The 18252-nt window shown below is 52.2% G+C and overlaps 1 protein-coding gene across 1 annotated transcript in view; it reads left to right on the top strand.

Moving 5' to 3' along the window:
* LOC123989594 (CSC1-like protein 2) overlaps positions 1–18252 on the top strand; it is a 94959-nt gene that overhangs the window by 75084 nt on the left and 1623 nt on the right. Inside the window, exons 21-22 of the mRNA XM_046290719.1 lie at positions 13206–13373; positions 17013–17128. Coding sequence (XP_046146675.1) covers positions 13206–13373; positions 17013–17128 — 284 coding nt within the window. The remainder of the gene's footprint in view (positions 1–13205; positions 13374–17012; positions 17129–18252) is intronic.

The raw sequence follows: 18252 nt of genomic DNA on the forward strand, positions 1-18252 counted from the left end.
GACAGTGTTGAGGAGCTGGGGGTAGACAGTGATGAGGGGCTGGGGGTAGACAGTGATGAGGAGCTGGGGGTAGACAGTGATGAGGAGCTGGGGGTAGACAGTGATGAGGAGCTGGGGGTTAGACAGTGATGAGGAGCTGGTTGGTAGACAGTGATGAGGAGCTGGTTGGTAGACAGTGATGAGGAGCTGGGGGTAGACAGTGATGGGGAGCTGGGGATAGACAGTGATGGGGAGCTGGGGGGTAGACAGTGATGGGGAGCTGGGGGTAGACAGTGATGAGGAGCTGGGGGGTAGACAGTGATGAGGAGCTGGTTGGTAGACAGTGATGGGGAGCTGGGGGTAGACAGTGTTGAGGAGCTGGGGGTTAGACAGTGATGAGGAGCTGGGGGGTAGACAGTGATGAGGAGCTGGTTGGTAGACAGTGATGAGGAGCTGGTTGGTAGACAGTGATGAGGAGCTGGGGGTAGACAGTGTTGAGGAGCTGGGGGTAGATGGTGATGGGGAGCTGGGGGGTAGACAGTGATGAGGAGCTGGGGGGTAGACAGTGATGAGGAGCTGGTTGGTAGACAGTGTTGAGGAGCTGGGGGGTAGACAGTGATGAGGAGCTGGGGGTTAGACAGTGATGAGGAGCTGGGGGGGGTAGACAGTGTTGAGGAGCTGGGGGTAGACAGTGATGAGGAGCTGGGGGGTAGACAGTGATGAGGAGCTGGTTGGTAGACAGTGATGAGGAGCTGGGGGGTAGACAGTGATGAGGAGCTGGGGGTAGACAGTGATGAGGAGCTGGGGGGTAGACAGTGTTGAGGAGCTGGGGGTAGACAGTGATGAGGAGCTGGGGGGTAGACAGTGTTGAGGAGCTGGGGGTAGATGGTGATGATGGGGAGCTGGGGGTAGACAGTGATGAGGAGCTGGGGGGTAGACAGTGATGAGGAGCTGGGGGTAGACAGTGATGAGGAGCTGGGGGTAGACAGTGATGAGGAGCTGGGGGTAGACAGTGATGAGGAGCTGGGGGTAGATGGTGATGAGGAGCTGGGGGTAGACAGTGATGAGGAGCTGGGGGTAGACAGTGATGGGGAGCTGGTTGGTAGACAGTGATGAGGAGCTGGGGGGGTAGACAGTGATGAGGAGCTGGTTGGTAGACAGTGATGAGGAGCTGGGGGTAGACAGTGTTGAGGAGCTGGGGGTAGACAGTGATCAGGAGCTGGGGGTAGACAGTGTTGAGGAGCTGGGGGTAGACAGTGATGAGGAGCTGGGGGGTAGACAGTGATGAGGAGCTGGGGGGTAGACAGTGATGAGGAGCTGGGGGTAGACAGTGATGAGGAGCTGGGGGGTAGACAGTGATGAGGAGCTGGGGGTAGACGGTGATGAGGAGCTGGGAGGTAGACAGTGATGAGGAGCTGGGGGTAGACAGTGATGAGGAGCTGGGGGGTAGACAGTGATGAGGAGCTGGGGGGTAGACAGTGATGGGGAGCTGGGGGGTAGACAGTGATGAGGAGCTGGGGGGTAGACAGTGATGAGGAGCTGGTTGGTAGACAGTGTTGAGGAGCTGGGGGTAGACAGTGATGGGGAGCTGGTTGGTAGACAGTGATGAGGAGCTGGGGGTAGACAGTGATGAGGAGCTGGGGGCTAGACAGTGATGAGGAGCTGGTTGGTAGACAGTGATGGGGAGCTGGGGGTAGACAGTGTTGAGGAGCTGGGGGGTGGACAGTGATGAGGAGCTGGGGGGTAGACAGTGATGAGGAGCTGGTTGGTAGACAGTGATGAGGAGCTGGTTGGTAGACAGTGATGGGGAGCTGGTTGGTAGACAGTGATGAGGAGCTGGTTGGTAGACAGTGATGAGGAGCTGGGGGGGTAGACAGTGATGAGGAGCTGGTTGGTAGACAGTTATGAGGAGCTGGTTGGTAGACAGTGATGAGGAGCTGGGGGGTAGACAGTGATGAGGAGCTGGTTGGTAGACAGTGATGAGGAGCTGGTTGGTAGACAGTGATGAGGAGCTGGGGGTAGACAGTGTTGAGGAGCTGGGGGTAGACAGTGATGAGGAGCTGGGGGTAGACAGTGTTGAGGAGCTGGGGGTAGACAGTGATGAGGAGCTGGGGGGGGTAGACAGTGATGGGGAGCTGGTTGGTAGACAGTGATGAGGAGCTGGGGGGTAGACAGTGTTGAGGAGCTGGGGGGTAGACAGTGATGAGGGGCTGGGAGGTAGACAGTGATGAGGAGCTGGGGGTAGACAGTGATGAGGAGCTGGGGGTAGACAGTGATGAGGAGCTGGGGGGTAGACAGTGATGAGGAGCTGGTTGGTAGACAGTGATGAGGAGCTGGTTGGTAGACAGTGATGAGGAGCTGGGGGGTAGACAGTGATGGGGAGCTGGGGATAGACAGTGATGGGGAGCTGGGGGGTAGACAGTGATGGGGAGCTGGGGGTAGACAGTGATGGGGAGCTGGGGGTAGACAGTGATGGGGAGCTGGTTGGTAGACAGTGTTGAGGAGCTGGTTGGTAGACAGTGATGAGGAGCTGGTTGGTAGACAGTGATGAGGAGCTGGTTGGTAGACAGTGATGAGGAGCTGGTTGGTAGACAGTGATGAGGAGCTGGTTGGTAGACAGTGATGAGGAGCTGGGGGTAGACAGTGATGAGGAGCTGGGGGTAGACAGTGATGAGGAGCTGGGGGTAGACAGTGATGAGGAGCTGGTTGGTAGACAGTGATGAGGAGCTGGGGGTAGACAGTGATGAGGAGCTGGTTGGTAGACAGTGATGAGGAGCTGGTTGGTAGACCGTGATGAGGAGCTGGTTGGTAGACCGTGATGAGGAGCTGGGGGGTAGACAGTGATGAGGAGCTGGGGGTAGACAGTGATGAGGAGCTGGTTGGTAGACAGTGATGAGGTGCTGGTTGGTAGACAGTGATGAGGAGCTGGTTGGTAGACAGTGATGAGGAGCTGGGGGGTAGACAGTGATGAGGAGCTGGGGGGTAGACAGTGATGAGGAGCTGGTTGGTAGACAGTGATGAGGAGCTGGTTGGTAGACAGTGATGAGGAGCTGGGGGTAGACAGTGATGAGGAGCTGGTTGGTAGACAGTGATGAGGAGCTGGTTGGTAGACAGTGATGAGGAGCTGGGGGTAGACAGTGATGAGGAGCTGGGGGTAGACAGTGATGAGGAGCTGGGGGTAGACAGTGATGAGGAGCTGGTTGGTAGACAGTGATGAGGAGCTGGGGGTAGACAGTGATGAGGAGCTGGTTGGTAGACAGTGATGAGGAGCTGCTTGGTAGACAGTGATGAGGAGCTGGTTGGTAGACCGTGATGAGGAGCTGGTTGGTAGACAGTGATGAGGAGCTGGGGGGGTAGACAGTGATGAGGAGCTGGTTGGTAGACAGTGATGAGGAGCTGGTTGGTAGACAGTGATGAGGAGCTGGTTGGTAGACAGTGATGAGGAGCTGGTTGGTAGACAGTGATGAGGAGCTGGTTGGTAGACAGTGATGAGGAGCTGGGGGTAGACAGTGATGAGGAGCTGGTTGGTAGACAGTGATGAGGAGCTGGGGGTAGACAGTGATGAGGAGCTGGTTGGTAGACAGTGATGAGGAGCTGGGGGTAGACCGTGATGAGGAGCTGGTTGGTAGACAGTGATGAGGAGCTGGGGGTAGACAGTGTTGAGGAGCTGGTTGGTAGACAGTGATGAGGAGCTGGTTGGTAGACAGTGATGAGGAGCTGGGGGTAGACAGTGATGAGGAGCTTGTTGGTAGACAGTGATGAGGAGCTGGTTGGTAGACAGTGATGAGGAGCTGGTTGGTAGACAGTGATGAGGAGCTGGGGGTAGACAGTGATGAGGAGCTGGGGGGTAGACAGTGATGAGGAGCTGGGGGTAGACAGTGATGAGGAGCTGGGGGGTAGACAGTGATGAGGAGCTGGTTGGTAGACAGTGATGAGGAGCTGGGGGTAGACAGTGATGAGGAGCTGGGGGTAGACAGTGATGAGGAGCTGGGGGTAGACAGTGATGAGGAGCTGGGGGGTAGACAGTGATGAGGAGCTGGGGGGTAGACAGTGATGAGGAGCTGGGGGGGGGGTAGACAGTGTTGGGGAGCTGGGGGTAGACAGTGTTGGGGAGCTGGGGGGTAGACAGTGATGAGGAGCTGGGGGGTAGACAGTGATGAGGAGCTGGGGGGTAGACAGTGATGGGAGCTGGTTGGTAGACAGTGATGAGGAGCTGGTTGGTAGACAGTGATGGGGAGCTGGTTGGTAGACAGTGATGAGGAGCTGGTTGGTAGACAGTGATGAGGAGCTGGGGGTAGACAGTGATGAGGAGCTGGTTGGTAGACAGTTATGAGGAGCTGGTTGGTAGACAGTGATGAGGAGCTGGGGGGTAGACAGTGATGAGGAGCTGGTTGGTAGACAGTGATGAGGAGCTGGTTGGTAGACAGTGATGAGGAGCTGGGGGTAGACAGTGTTGAGGAGCTGGGGGTAGACAGTGATGAGGAGCTGGGGGTAGACGGTGATGAGGAGCTGGGGGGTAGACGGTGATGAGGAGCTGGGGGTAGACAGTGATGAGGAGCTGGGGGGTAGACAGTGATGAGGAGCTGGGGGTAGACAGTGATGAGGAGCTGGGGGGTAGACTGTGATGAGGAGCTGGGGGGTAGACAGTGATGAGGAGCTGGGGGGTAGACAGTGATGAGGAGCTGGGGGTAGACAGTGATGAGGAGCTGGGGGTAGACAGTGATGGGGAGCTGGTTGGTAGACAGTGATGAGGAGCTGGGGGTAGACAGTGATGAGGAGCTGGGGGTAGACAGTGATGAGGGCTGGGGGTAGACAGTGATGAGGAGCTGGGGGGTAGACAGTGATGAGGAGCTGGGGGTAGACAGTGATGAGGAGCTGGGGGTTAGACAGTGATGAGGAGCTGGGGGGTAGACAGTGATGAGGAGCTGGGGGGTAGACAGTGATGGGGAGCTGGGGATAGACAGTGATGGGGAGCTGGGGGGTAGACAGTGATGGGGAGCTGGGGGGTAGACAGTGATGGGGAGCTGGGGGGGTAGACAGTGATGGGGAGCTGGTTGGTAGACAGTGTTGAGGAGCTGGTTGGTAGACAGTGATGAGGAGCTGGTTGGTAGACAGTGATGAGGAGCTGGTTGGTAGACAGTGATGAGGAGCTGGTTGGTAGACAGTGATGAGGAGCTGGTTGGTAGACAGTGATGAGGAGCTGGGGGGTAGACAGTGATGAGGAGCTGGAGGGTAGACAGTGATGAGGAGCTGGGGGGTAGACAGTGATGAGGAGCTGGTTGGTAGACAGTGATGAGGAGCTGGGGGGTAGACAGTGATGAGGAGCTGGTTGGTAGACAGTGATGAGGAGCTGGTTGGTAGACAGTGATGAGGAGCTGGTTGGTAGACCGTGATGAGGAGCTGGTTGGTAGACCGTGATGAGGAGCTGGGGGGGTAGACAGTGATGTGGAGCTGGTTGGTAGACAGTGATGAGGAGCTGGTTGGTAGACAGTGATGAGGTGCTGGTTGGTAGACAGTGATGAGGAGCTGGTTGGTAGACAGTGATGAGGAGCTGGGGGTAGACAGTGATGAGGAGCTGGGGGGTAGACAGTGATGAGGAGCTGGGGGTAGACAGTGTTGAGGAGCTGGTTGGTAGACAGTGATGAGGAGCTGGGGGTAGACAGTGATGAGGAGCTTGTTGGTAGACAGTGATGAGGAGCTGGTTGGTAGACAGTGATGAGGAGCTGGGGGTAGACAGTGATGAGGAGCTGGGGGTAGACAGTGATGAGGAGCTGGGGGTAGACAGTGATGAGGAGCTGGGGGTAGACAGTGATGAGGAGCTGGTTGGTAGACAGTGATGAGGAGCTGGGGGTAGACAGTGATGAGGAGCTGGTTGGTAGACAGTGATGAGGAGCTGGTTGGTAGACCGTGATGAGGAGCTGGTTGGTAGACAGTGATGAGGAGCTGGGGGTAGACAGTGATGAGGAGCTGGTTGGTAGACAGTGATGAGGAGCTGGTTGGTAGACAGTGATGAGGAGCTGGTTGGTAGACAGTGATGAGGAGCTGGGGGGTAGACAGTGATGAGGAGCTGGGGGTAGACAGTTATGAGGAGCTGGTTGGTAGACAGTGATGAGGAGCTGGGGGTAGACAGTGTTGAGGAGCTGGTTGGTAGACAGTGATGAGGAGCTGGGGTAGACAGTGATGAGGAGCTTGTTGGTAGACAGTGATGAGGAGCTGGGGGTAGACAGTGATGAGGGAGCTGGTTGGTAGACAGTGATGAGGAGCTGGTTGGTAGACAGTGATGAGGAGCTTGTTGGTAGACAGTGATGAGGAGCTGGGGGTAGACAGTGATGAGGAGCTGGGGGTAGACAGTGATGAGGAGCTGGGGGTAGACAGTGATGAGGAGCTGGGGGTAGACAGTGTTGAGGAGCTGGGGGGGGTAGACAGTGATGAGGAGCTGGGGGGTAGACAGTGTTGGGGAGCTGGGGGTAGACAGTGTTGGGGAGCTGGGGGTAGACAGTGATGAGGAGCTGGGGGTAGACAGTGATGAGGAGCTGGGGGGTAGACAGTGATGAGGAGCTGGGGGGGGTAGACAGTGATGAGGAGCTGGTTGGTAGACAGTGATGAGGAGCTGGGGGGGTAGACAGTGATGAGGAGCTGGTTGGTAGACAGTGATGGGGGTTTCTGCTGTTTCATGTGTTTAGCTATTGAAGCGGCTCACAGCTCAAACAAAGTGGATATGTATCTTTTAATTTCTCCTGGAAGAACAAGCTGGTCAGTCTGACGACTATAACACAGCCTCAGAGTACTACTGGTTTCTATCACACAGCCTCAGAGTACTACTGGTTTCTATCACACAGCCTCAGAGTACTACTGGTTTCTATCACACAGCCTCAGAGTACTACTGGTTTCTATCACACAGCCTCAGAGTACTACTGGTTTCTATCACACAGCCTCAGAGTACTACTGGTTTCTATCACACAGCCTCAGAGTACTACTGGTTTCTATCACACAGCCTCAGAGTACTACTGGTTTCTATCACACGGCCTCAGAGTACTACTGGTTTCTATCACACAGCATCAGAGTACTACTGGTTTCTATCACACAGCCTCAGAGTACTACTGGTTTCTATCACACGGCCTCAGAGTACTACTGGTTTCTATCACACAGCATCAGAGTACTACTGGTTTCTATCACACAACCTCAGAGTATCACTGCCGTAGAGATTAAACAGCACAGTGACAGTCGGTCATCATTGCACCTTTACAGCTATGAGAGTAGTGATTAAAGCGATGTTTGACAGTCAATATTGCATGTATGAACCCATTTTGTATACTTGTTTAAAAAATGTATTTAATCTTTAACGAGGCAAAGTCAGTCAAGAACAAATTCTTATTTTCAATGACGACCTGGGAACAGTGGGTTAACTGGTCTAGGAACAGTGGGTTAACTGGTCTAGGAACAGTGGGTTAACTGGTCTAGGAACAGTGGGTTAACTGGTCTAGGAACAGTGGGTTAACTGGTCTAGGAACAGTTTAACTGGTCTAGGAACAGTGGGTTAACTGGTCTAGGAACAGTTTGTTAACTGGTCTAGGAACAGTGGGTTAACTGGTCTAGGAACAGTGGGTTAACTGGTCTAGGAACAGTGGGTTAACTGGTCTAGGAACAGTTTGTTAACTGGTCTAGGAACAGTGGGTTAACTGGTCTAGGAACAGTGGGTTAACTGGTCTAGGAACAGTGGGTTAACTGGTCTAGGAACAGTGGGTTAACTGGTCTAGGAACAGTGGGTTAACTGGTCTAGGAACAGTGGGTTAACTGGTCTAGGAACAGTGGGTTAACTGGTCTAGGAACAGGGGTTAACTGGTCTAGGAACAGTGGGTTAACTGGTCTAGGAACAGTGGGTTAACTGGTCTAGGAACAGTGGGTTAACTGGTCTAGGAACAGTGGGTTAACTGGTCTAGGAACAGTGGGTTAACTGGTCTAGGAACAGTGGGTTAACTGGTCTAGGAACAGTGGGTTAACTGGTCTAGGAACAGTGGGTTAACTGGTCTAGGAACAGTGGGTTAACTGGTCTAGGAACAGGGGTTAACTGGTCTAGGAACAGGGGGTTAACTGGTCTAGGAACAGGGGTTAACTGGTCTAGGAACAGGGGTTAACTGGTCTAGGAACAGTGGGTTAACTGGTCTAGGAACAGTGGGTTAACTGGTCTAGGAACAGTGGGTTAACTGGTCTAGGAACAGTGGGTTAACTGGTCTAGGAACAGTGGGTTAACTGGTCTAGGAACAGTGGGTTAACTGGTCTAGGAACAGTGGGTTAACTGGTCTAGGAACAGTGGGTTAACTGGTCTAGGAACAGGGGTTAACTGGTCTAGGAACAGTGGGTTAACTGGTCTAGGAACAGGGGTTAACTGGTCTAGGAACAGGGGGTTAACTGGTCTAGGAACAGTGGGTTAACTGGTCTAGGAACAGTGGGTTAACTGGTCTAGGAACAGGGGGTTAACTGGTCTAGGAACAGTGGGTTAACTGGTCTAGGAACAGGGGGTTAACTGGTCTAGGAACAGTGGGTTAACTGGTCTAGGAACAGTGGATTAACTGGTCTAGGAACAGTGGGGTTAACTGGTCTAGGAACAGTGGGGTTAACTGGTCTAGGAACAGTGGGGTTAACTGGTCTAGGAACAGTGGGTTAACTGGTCTAGGAACAGTGGGTTAACTGGTCTAGGAACAGTGGGTTAACTGGTCTAGGAACAGTGGGTTAACTGGTCTAGGAACAGTGGGTTAACTGGTCTAGGAACAGTGGGTTAACTGGTCTAGGAACAGTGGGTTAACTGGTCTAGGAACAGTGGGTTAACTGGTCTAGGAACAGTGGGTTAACTGGTCTAGGAACAGTGGGTTAACTGGTCTAGGAACAGTGGGTTAAACTGGTCTAGGAAGGAACAGTGGGTTAACTGGTCTAGGAACAGTGGGTTAACTGGTCTAGGAACAGTGGGTTAACTGGTCTAGGAACAGTGGGTTAACTGGTCTAGGAACAGTGGGTTAACTGGTCTAGGAACAGTGGGTTAACTGGTCTAGGAACAGTGGGTTAACTGGTCTAGGAACAGGGGGTTAACTGGTCTAGGAACAGGGGTTAACTGGTCTAGGAACAGTGGGTTAACTGGTCTAGGAACAGTGGGTTAACTGGTCTAGGAACAGTGGGTTAACTGGTCTAGGAACAGTGGGTTAACTGGTCTAGGAACAGTGGGTTAACTGGTCTAGGAACAGTGGGTTAACTGGTCTAGGAACAGTGGGTTAACTGGTCTAGGAACAGTGGGTTAACTGGTCTAGGAACAGGGGTTAACTGGTCTAGGAACAGTGGGTTAACTGGTCTAGGAACAGTGGGTTAACTGGTCTAGGAACAGTGGGTTAACTGGTCTAGGAACAGTGGGTTAACTGGTCTAGGAACAGTGGGTTAACTGGTCTAGGAACAGTGGGTTAACTGGTCTAGGAACAGTGGGTTAACTGGTCTAGGAACAGTGGGTTAACTGGTCTAGGAACAGTGGGTTAACTGGTCTAGGAACAGTGGGTTAACTGGTCTAGGAACAGTGGGTTAACTGGTCCAAACACTGGGGTTAACTGGTCTAAGATGGTGGGTTAACTGGTCTAGGAGAGGGTTAACTGGTCTAGGAACAGTGGGTTAACTGGTCTGGAACAGTGGGTTAACTGGTCTAGGAACAGTGGGTTAACTGGTCTAGGAACAGTGGGTTAACTGGTCTAGGAACAGTGGGTTAACTGGTCTAGGAACAGTGGGTTAACTGGTCTAGGAACAGGGGTTAACTGGTCTAGGAACAGTGGGTTAACTGGTCTAGGAACAGTGGGTTAACTGGTCTAGGAACAGTGGGTTAACTGGTCTAGGAACAGTGGGTTAACTGGTCTAGGAACAGTGGGTTAACTGGTCTAGGAACAGTGGGTTAACTGGTCTAGGAACAGTGGGTTAACTGGTCTAGGAACAGTGGGTTAACTGGTCTCCAACTTCCTTAACTGGTCTAGGAACAGTGGGTTAACTGGCCTAGGAACAGTGGGTTAACTGGCCTTCCAGTGGGTTAACTGGCCTAGGAACAGTGGGTTAACTGGCCTGGGAACAGTGGGTTAACTGGTCTGGGAACAGTGGGTTAACTGGTCTAGGAACAGTGGGTTAACTGGTCTAGGAACAGTGGGTTAACTGGTCTAGGAACAGTGGGTTAACTGGTCTAGGAACAGTGGGTTAACTGGTCTAGGAACAGTGGGTTAACTGGTCTAGGAACAGTGGGTTAACTGGTCTAGGAACAGGGGTTAACTGGTCTAGGAACAGTGGGTTAACTGGTCTAGGAACAGGGGTTAACTGGTCTAGGAACAGTGGGTTAACTGGTCTAGGAACAGTGGGTTAACTGGTCTAGGAACAGTGGGTTAACTGGTCTAGGAACAGGGGGTTAACTGGTCTAGGAACAGTGGGTTAACTGGTCTAGGAACAGGGGTTAACTGGTCTCCACCAGTGGGTTAACTGGTCTAGGAACATTGGGGTTAACTGGTCTAGGAACAGTGGGGTTAACTGGTCTAGGAACAGTGGGGTTAACTGGTCTAGGAACAGTGGGTTAACTGGTCTAGGAACAGTGGGTTAACTGGTCTAGGAACAGTGGGTTAACTGGTCTAGGAACAGTGGGTTAACTGGTCTAGGAACAGTGGGTTAACTGGTCTAGGAACAGTGGGTTAACTGGTCTAGGAACAGTGGGTTAACTGGTCTAGGAACAGGGGGTTAACTGGTCTAGGAACAGTGGGTTAACTGGTCTAGGAACAGGGGGTTAACTGGTCTAGGAACAGTGGGTTAACTGGTCTAGGAACAGTGGGGTTAACTGGTCTAGGAACAGTGGGGTTAACTGGTCTAGGAACAGTGGGGTTAACTGGTCTAGGAACAGTGGGTTAACTGGTCTAGGAACAGTGGGTTAACTGGTCTAGGAACAGTGGGTTAACTGGTCTAGGAACAGTGGGTTAACTGGTCTAGGAACAGTGGGTTAACTGGTCTAGGAACAGTGGGTTAACTGGTCTAGGAACAGTGGGTTAACTGGTCTAGGAACAGTGGGTTAACTGGTCTAGGAACAGTGGGTTAACTGGTCTAGGAACAGTGGGTTAACTGGTCTAGGAACAGTGGGTTAACTGGTCTACGAACAGTGGGTTAACTGGTCTAGGAACAGTGGGTTAACTGGTCTAGGAACAGTTTGTTAACTGGGGCAGAACGACAGATTTTTACCTTGTCAGCTCGGGGATTCGATCTTGCAACTTTTCGGTTACTAGTCCAACACTCTCACCACTAGGCTAAGCTGCCGCCCATAATGAAGAGGGAGAGGACCCCTGTAGGGTCCCTGTACGGTCCTGTATGGAGAAGATGGTTAGACTCACCTCCCTCTCCTCTCTCTCTCTCTCCTCCACCTTCCTCCCTCTCCTCTCTCTTCCCTCTTCTCTCTCTCTCTCTCCTCCACCTTCCTCCCTCCTCTCTCTCTCTCCTCCACCTTCCTCCCTCTTCTCTCTCTCTCCTCCACCTTCCTCCCTCTCCTCTCTCTCCTCCACCTTCCTCCCTCTCCTCTCTCTCTCTCCTCCACCTTCCTCCCTCTCCCCTCTCTCTCTCTCTCCTCCACCTTCCTCCTTCTCCTCTCTCTCTCCTCCACCTTCCTCCCTCTCCTCTCTCTCCTCCACCTTCCTCCCTCTCTCTTTTCCACCTTCCTCCTTCTCCTCTCTCTCTCCTCCACCTTCCTCCCTTTCCTCTCTCTCTCTCTCTCCTCCACCTTCCTCCTTCTCCTCTCTCTCTCTCCTCCACCTTCCTCCCTTTCCTCTCTCTCTCTCCTCCACCTTCCTCCTCTCCTCTCTCTCTCTCCTCCACCTTCCTCCTTCTCCTCTCTCTCTCCTCCACCTTCCTCCTTCTCCTCTCTCTCTCTCCTCCACCTTCCTCCCTCTCCTCTCTCTCCTCCACCTTCCTCCCTCTCTCTTTTCCACCTTCCTCCTTCTCCTCTCTCTCTCTCCTCCACCTTCCTCCCTCTCCTCTCTCTCTCTCTCTCCTCCACCTTCCTCCCTTTCCTCTCTCTCTCTCTCCTCCACCTTCCTCCCTCTCTCTTTTCCACCTTCCTCCTTCTCCTCTCTCTCTCCTCCACCTTCCTCCTTCTCCTCTCTCTCTCCTCCACCTTCCTCCTTCTCCTCTCTCTCTCTCCTCCACCTTCCTCCCTCTCTCTTTTCCACCTTCCTCCTTCTCCTCTCTCTATCTCCTCCACCTTCCTCCCTCTCCTCTCTCTCTCTCTCTCTCTCCTCCACCTTCCTCCCTCTCTCTTTTCCACCTTCCTCCTTCTCCTCTCTCTCTCCTCCACCTTCCTCCCTTTCCTCTCTCTCTCTCTCCTCCACCTTCCTCCCTTTCCTCTCTCTCTCTCTCTCCTCCACCTTCCTCCCTCTCCTCTCTCTCCCTCACCTTCCTCCCTCTCTCTTTTCCACCATCCTCCTTCTCCTCTCTCTCTCCTCCACCTTCCTCCCTTTCCTCTCTCTCTCTCTCTCCTCCACCTTCCTCCCTCTCCTCTCTCCTCCACCTTCCTCCCTCTCCTCTCTCTCTCTCTCTCTCCTCCACCTTCCTCCTTCTCCTCTCTCTCTCTCCTCCACCTTCCTCCCTCTCCTCTCTCTCTCTCCTCCACCTTCCTCCCTCTCCTCTCTCTCTCTCCACCACCTTCCTCCCTCTCCTCTCTCTCTCTCCTCCACCTTCCTCCCTCTCCTCTCTATCTCTCCTACTCCACCTTCCTCCTTCTCCTCTCTCTCTCTCCTCCACCTTCCTCCCTCTCCTCTCTCTGCTCCACCATCCTCCCTCTCTCTTTTCCACCTTCCTCCTTCTCCTCTCTCTCTCTCCTCCACCTTCCTCCCTCTCCTCTCTCTCTCTCTCTCTCCTCCACCTTCCTCCTTCACCTCACTCTCTCTCCTCCACCTTCCTCCCTCTCCTCTCTCTCCTCCACCTTCCTCCCTCTCTCTTTTCCACCTTCCTCCTTCTCCTCTCTCTCTCCCTTCCACCTTCCTCCCTTTCCTCTCTCTCTCTCTCTCTCCTCTCCTCCACCTTCCTCCCTTTCCTCTCTCTCTCTCTCTCCTCCACCTTCCTCCTTCTCCTCTCTCTCTCTCTCTCCTCCACCTTCCTCCCTCTCCTCTCTCTCTCTCTCCTCCACCTTCCTCCCTCTCCTCTCTCTCCGCTCCCCCCTCCCTCCCTCCCTCCCTCTCCAGGTCTGATGTACATGCTATTGAAGCACCTGGCAGATCGCTACAACATGTACTATGCCTACCTTCCCTCCAAGCTGGACAAGAAGATCCACTCTGGGGCCGTCAACCAGGTGGTGGCAGCACCTATCCTCTGTCTCTTCTGGCTCCTGTTCTTTTCCACTCTCCGCACAGGTACGAGGTCGCCACCTAGTGGCCGTTCTGGGTCACAACCTGGCTATCTCATATTTATGAGACGTTAATTTATTTTACCTTTATTTAACTTTTCAAGTCAGTTAAGAACAAAGTCTTATTTACAATGGCGGCCTACCCCCGGGAAAACCCTAATGACGCTGGGCCAATTGTACGCCGCCCAATGGGATTCCCAATCGCAGCCGTTTATGATACAGCCTAGAATCGAACCATCGTCTGTAGTGATGCCTCTTGCACTGAGATGCAGTACCTCAGACCACTGAACCAGGGTCTGTAGTGACACCCCTCTGAACCAGCGTCTGTAGTGACGCCTCTTGCACTGAGATGCAGTACCTCAGACCACTGAACCAGGGTCTGTAGTGACGCCTCTAGCACTGAGATGCAGTACCTCAGACCAATGAACCAGGGTCTGTAGTGACACCCTTCTGAACCAGGGTCTGTAGTGACGCCCCTCTGAACCAGGGTCTGTAGTGACGCCTCTTGCACTGAGATGCAGTACCTCAGACCACTGAACCAGGGTCTGTAGTGACACCTCTAGCACTGAGATACAGTACCTCAGACCACTGAACCAGAGTCTGTAGTGACACCTCTAGCACTGAGATGCAGTACCTCAGACCGCTGAACCAGGGTCTGTTGTGACGCCCCACTGAACCAGGGTCTGTTGTGACGCCTCTAGCACTGAGATGCAGTACCTCAGACCACTGAACCAGGGTCTCTGTAGTGACGGCCCACTGAACCAGGGTCTGTAGTGACACCTCTAGCACTGAGATGCAGTACCTCAGACCGCTGAACCAGGGTCTGTAGTGACGCCCCACTGAACCAGGGTCTGTTGTGACGCCTCTAGCACTGAGATGCAGTACCTCAGACCGCTGAACCAGGGTCTGTAGTGACGCCCCACTGAACCAGGGTCTGTAGTGACGCCCCACTGAACCAGGGTCTGTAGTGACGCCCCACTGAACCAGGGTCTGTAGTGACGCCCCACTGAACCAGGGTCTGTTGTGACGCCTCTAGCACTGAGATGCAGTACCTCAGACCACTGAACCAGGGTCTCTGTAGTGACACCCCTCTGAACCAGGGTCTGTAGTCACACCTCTGAACCAGGGTCTGTAGTGACGGCCCACTGAACCAGGGTCTGTTGTGACGCCTCTAGCACTGAGATGCAGTACCTCAGACCACTGAACCAGGGTCTGTAGAGACGCCTCTAGCACTGAAATGCAGTACCTCAGACCACTGAACCAGGGTCTGTAGTGACGCCCCACTGAACCAGGGTCTGTAGTGACGCCTCTAGCACTGAGATGCAGTACCTCAGACCACTGAACCAGGGTCTGTAGAGACGCCTCTAGCACTGAAATGCAGTACCTCAGACCACTGAACCAGGGTCTGTAGTGACGCCCCACTGAACCAGGGTCTGTTGTGACGCCTCTAGCACTGAGATGCAGTACCTCAGACCACTGAACCAGGGTCTCTGTAGTGACACCCCTCTGAACCAGGGTCTGTAGTCACACCTCTGAACCAGGGTCTGTAGTGACGGCCCACTGAACCAGGGTCTGTTGTGACGCCTCTAGCACTGAGATGCAGTACCTCAGACCACTGAACCAGGGTCTGTAGAGACGCCTCTAGCACTGAAATGCAGTACCTCAGACCACTGAACCAGGGTCTGTAGTGACGCCCCACTGAACCAGGGTCTGTAGTGACGCCTCTAGCACTGAGATGCAGTACCTCAGACCACTGAACCAGGGTCTGTAATGACGCCTCTAGCACTGAGATGCAGTGCCTCAGACCTCTGAACCAGGGTCTGTAGTGACACCCCTCTGAACCAGGGTCTGTAGTCACACCTCTGAACCAGGGTCTGTAGTGACGGCCCTCTGAACCAGGGTCTGTAGTGACACCCCTCTGAACCAGGGTCTGTAGTCACACCTCTGAACCAGGGTCTGTAGTGACGCCCCTCTGAACCAGGGTCTGTAGTGACGCCCCTCTGAACCAGGGTCTGTAGTCACGCCTCTAGCACTGAGATGCAGTACCTCAGACCACTGAACCAGGGTCTGTAGTGACGCCTCTAGCACTGAGATGCAGTGCCTCAGACCTCTGAACCAGGGTCTGTAGTGACACCGCTCTGAACCAGGGTCTGTAGTCACACCTCTGAACCAGGGTCTGTAGTGACGCCCCTCTGAACCAGGGTCTGTAGTGACGGCCCTCTGAACCAGGGTCTGTAGTGACACCCCTCTGAACCAGGGTCTGTAGTCACACCTCTGAACCAGGGTCTGTAGTGACGCCCCTCTGAACCAGGGTCTGTAGTGACGGCCCTCTGAACCAGGGTCTGTAGTGACGGCCCATTGAACCAGGGTCTGTAGTGACGCCTCTAGCACTGAGATGCAGTACCTCAGACCACTGAACCAGGGTCTGTAGTCACACCTCTGGCACTGAGATGCAGTACCTCAGACCAATGAACCAGGGTCTGTAGTGACGCCCCTCTGAACCAGGGTCTGTAGTGACGGCCCTCTGAACCAGGGTCTGTAGTGACGGCCCATTGAACCAGGGTCTGTAGTGACGCCTCTAGCACTGAGATGCAGTACCTCAGACCACTGAACCAGGGTCTGTAGTGACACCCCTCTGAACCAGGGTTTGTAGTCACACCTCTGAACCAGGGTCTGTAGTGACGGCCCTCTGAACCAGGGTCTGTAGTGACACCCCTCTGAACCAGGGTCTGTAGTCACACCTCTGAACCAGGGTCTGTAGTGACGGCCCTCTGAACCAGGGTCTGTAGTGACGCCCCTCTGAACCAGGGTCTGTAGTCACGCCTCTAGCACTGAGATGCAGTACCTCAGACCACTGAACCAGGGTCTGTAGTGACGCCTCTAGCACTGAGATGCAGTGCCTCAGACCTCTGAACCAGGGTCTGTAGTGACACCCCTCTGAACCAGGGTCTGTAGTCACACCTCTGAACCAGGGTCTGTAGTGACGCCCCTCTGAACCAGGGTCTGTAGTGACGGCCCTCTGAACCAGGGTCTGTAGTGACACCCCTCTGAACCAGGGTCTGTAGTCACACCTCTGAACCAGGGTCTGTAGTGACGCCCCTCTGAACCAGGGTCTGTAGTGACGGCCCTCTGAACCAGGGTCTGTAGTGACGGCCCATTGAACCAGGGTCTGTAGTGACGCCTCTAGCACTGAGATGCAGTACCTCAGACCACTGAACCAGGGTCTGTAGTCACACCTCTGGCACTGAGATGCAGTACCTCAGACCAATGAACCAGGGTCTGTAGTGACGCCCCTCTGAACCAGGGTCTGTAGTGACGGCCCTCTGAACCAGGGTCTGTAGAGACGGCCCATTGAACCAGGGTCTGTAGTGACGCCTCTAGCACTGAGATGCAGTACCTCAGACCACTGAACCACGGTCTGTAGTCACACCTCTGGCACTGAAATGCAGTACCTCAGACCAATGAACCAGGGTCTGTAGTGACACCCCTCTGAACCAGGGTCTGTAGTCACACCTCTAGCACTGAGATGCAGTACCTCAGACCACTGAACCACAAATGGAACCCTATTCCCGATGTAGTGCGCTGCTTTTGACTAGGGACCATAGGGAACGCTTCCTACTGACATGTTGATTCTCTTCTCTTTCAGGTTTCTCAGCCCCGACCTCTATGTTTACCTTCATCGTCCTGATCATCACCATCATCGTCTGCTTGTCTCATGTCTGTTTCGGACACTTCAAATATCTCAGCGCTCACAACTACAAGGTAAAAAACACTTCTTATTATTTTAATTTATAACTACTAGATAAAAACACACTTCTTATTTATAATGTTGCAGTGTTTTATATTGTATGAATTCAGGAAAGTAATTGAGAACACAATATCTTGTACCATAAGGATCCTGAATGCAATATGAGACAAATGATGCATAAATTATGCATTTATAGACAAGAGTATATTATTACAATCTTAAAATCGCATTGGGGGAAACTAGAGGTGTTAATGTTGACATGTTAAAACAACGTTGGGATCGTTAACGTTAAGAAAATCCTGTCCAATGTTTTCCCCAAAAAATAAAATGACCAGTGCAGTTATCACAAACCAGATTATTTTCCTACTACTACTACTACTACTACTACTACTACTACTACTACTACTACTACTATTACTACTACTACTACTACTACTACTACTATTATTACTATTACTACTACTATTACTACTACTACTACTACTACTACTACTATTATTACTATTACTACTATTACTACTACTACTATTACTACTATTATTACTATTACTACTATTACTACTACTACTACTACTACTATTACTATTACTACTATTACTACTATTACTACTACTACTACTACTACTACTACTACTACTACTACTACTACTATTACTACTACTATTACTACTACTACTATTACTACTATTATTACTATTACTACTATTACTACTATTACTACTACTATTACTACTACTACTACTACTACTATTACTAATACTACTACTACTACTACTACTACTACTATTACTACTACTACTACTACTACTACTATTACTACTACTACTATTACTACTACTACTATTACTACTACTACTACTACTACTACTACTACTACTATTACTACTATTACTACTATTACTACTACTACTACTATTACTACTATTACTATTATTACTATTACTACTACTACTACTACTACTACTACTATTACTACTACTACTACTATTACTACTACTACTACTACTACTACTACTATTTACTACTACTACTACTACTACTACTACTATTACTACTACTACTACTACTACTATACTACTACTACTACTATTATTACTACTACTACTACTACTATTTACTACTATTACTACTATTACTA

Source organism: Oncorhynchus gorbuscha, linkage group LG11 (assembly GCF_021184085.1).
Source record: "Oncorhynchus gorbuscha isolate QuinsamMale2020 ecotype Even-year linkage group LG11, OgorEven_v1.0, whole genome shotgun sequence".
NCBI classification, from domain to species: domain Eukaryota; kingdom Metazoa; phylum Chordata; class Actinopteri; order Salmoniformes; family Salmonidae; genus Oncorhynchus; species Oncorhynchus gorbuscha.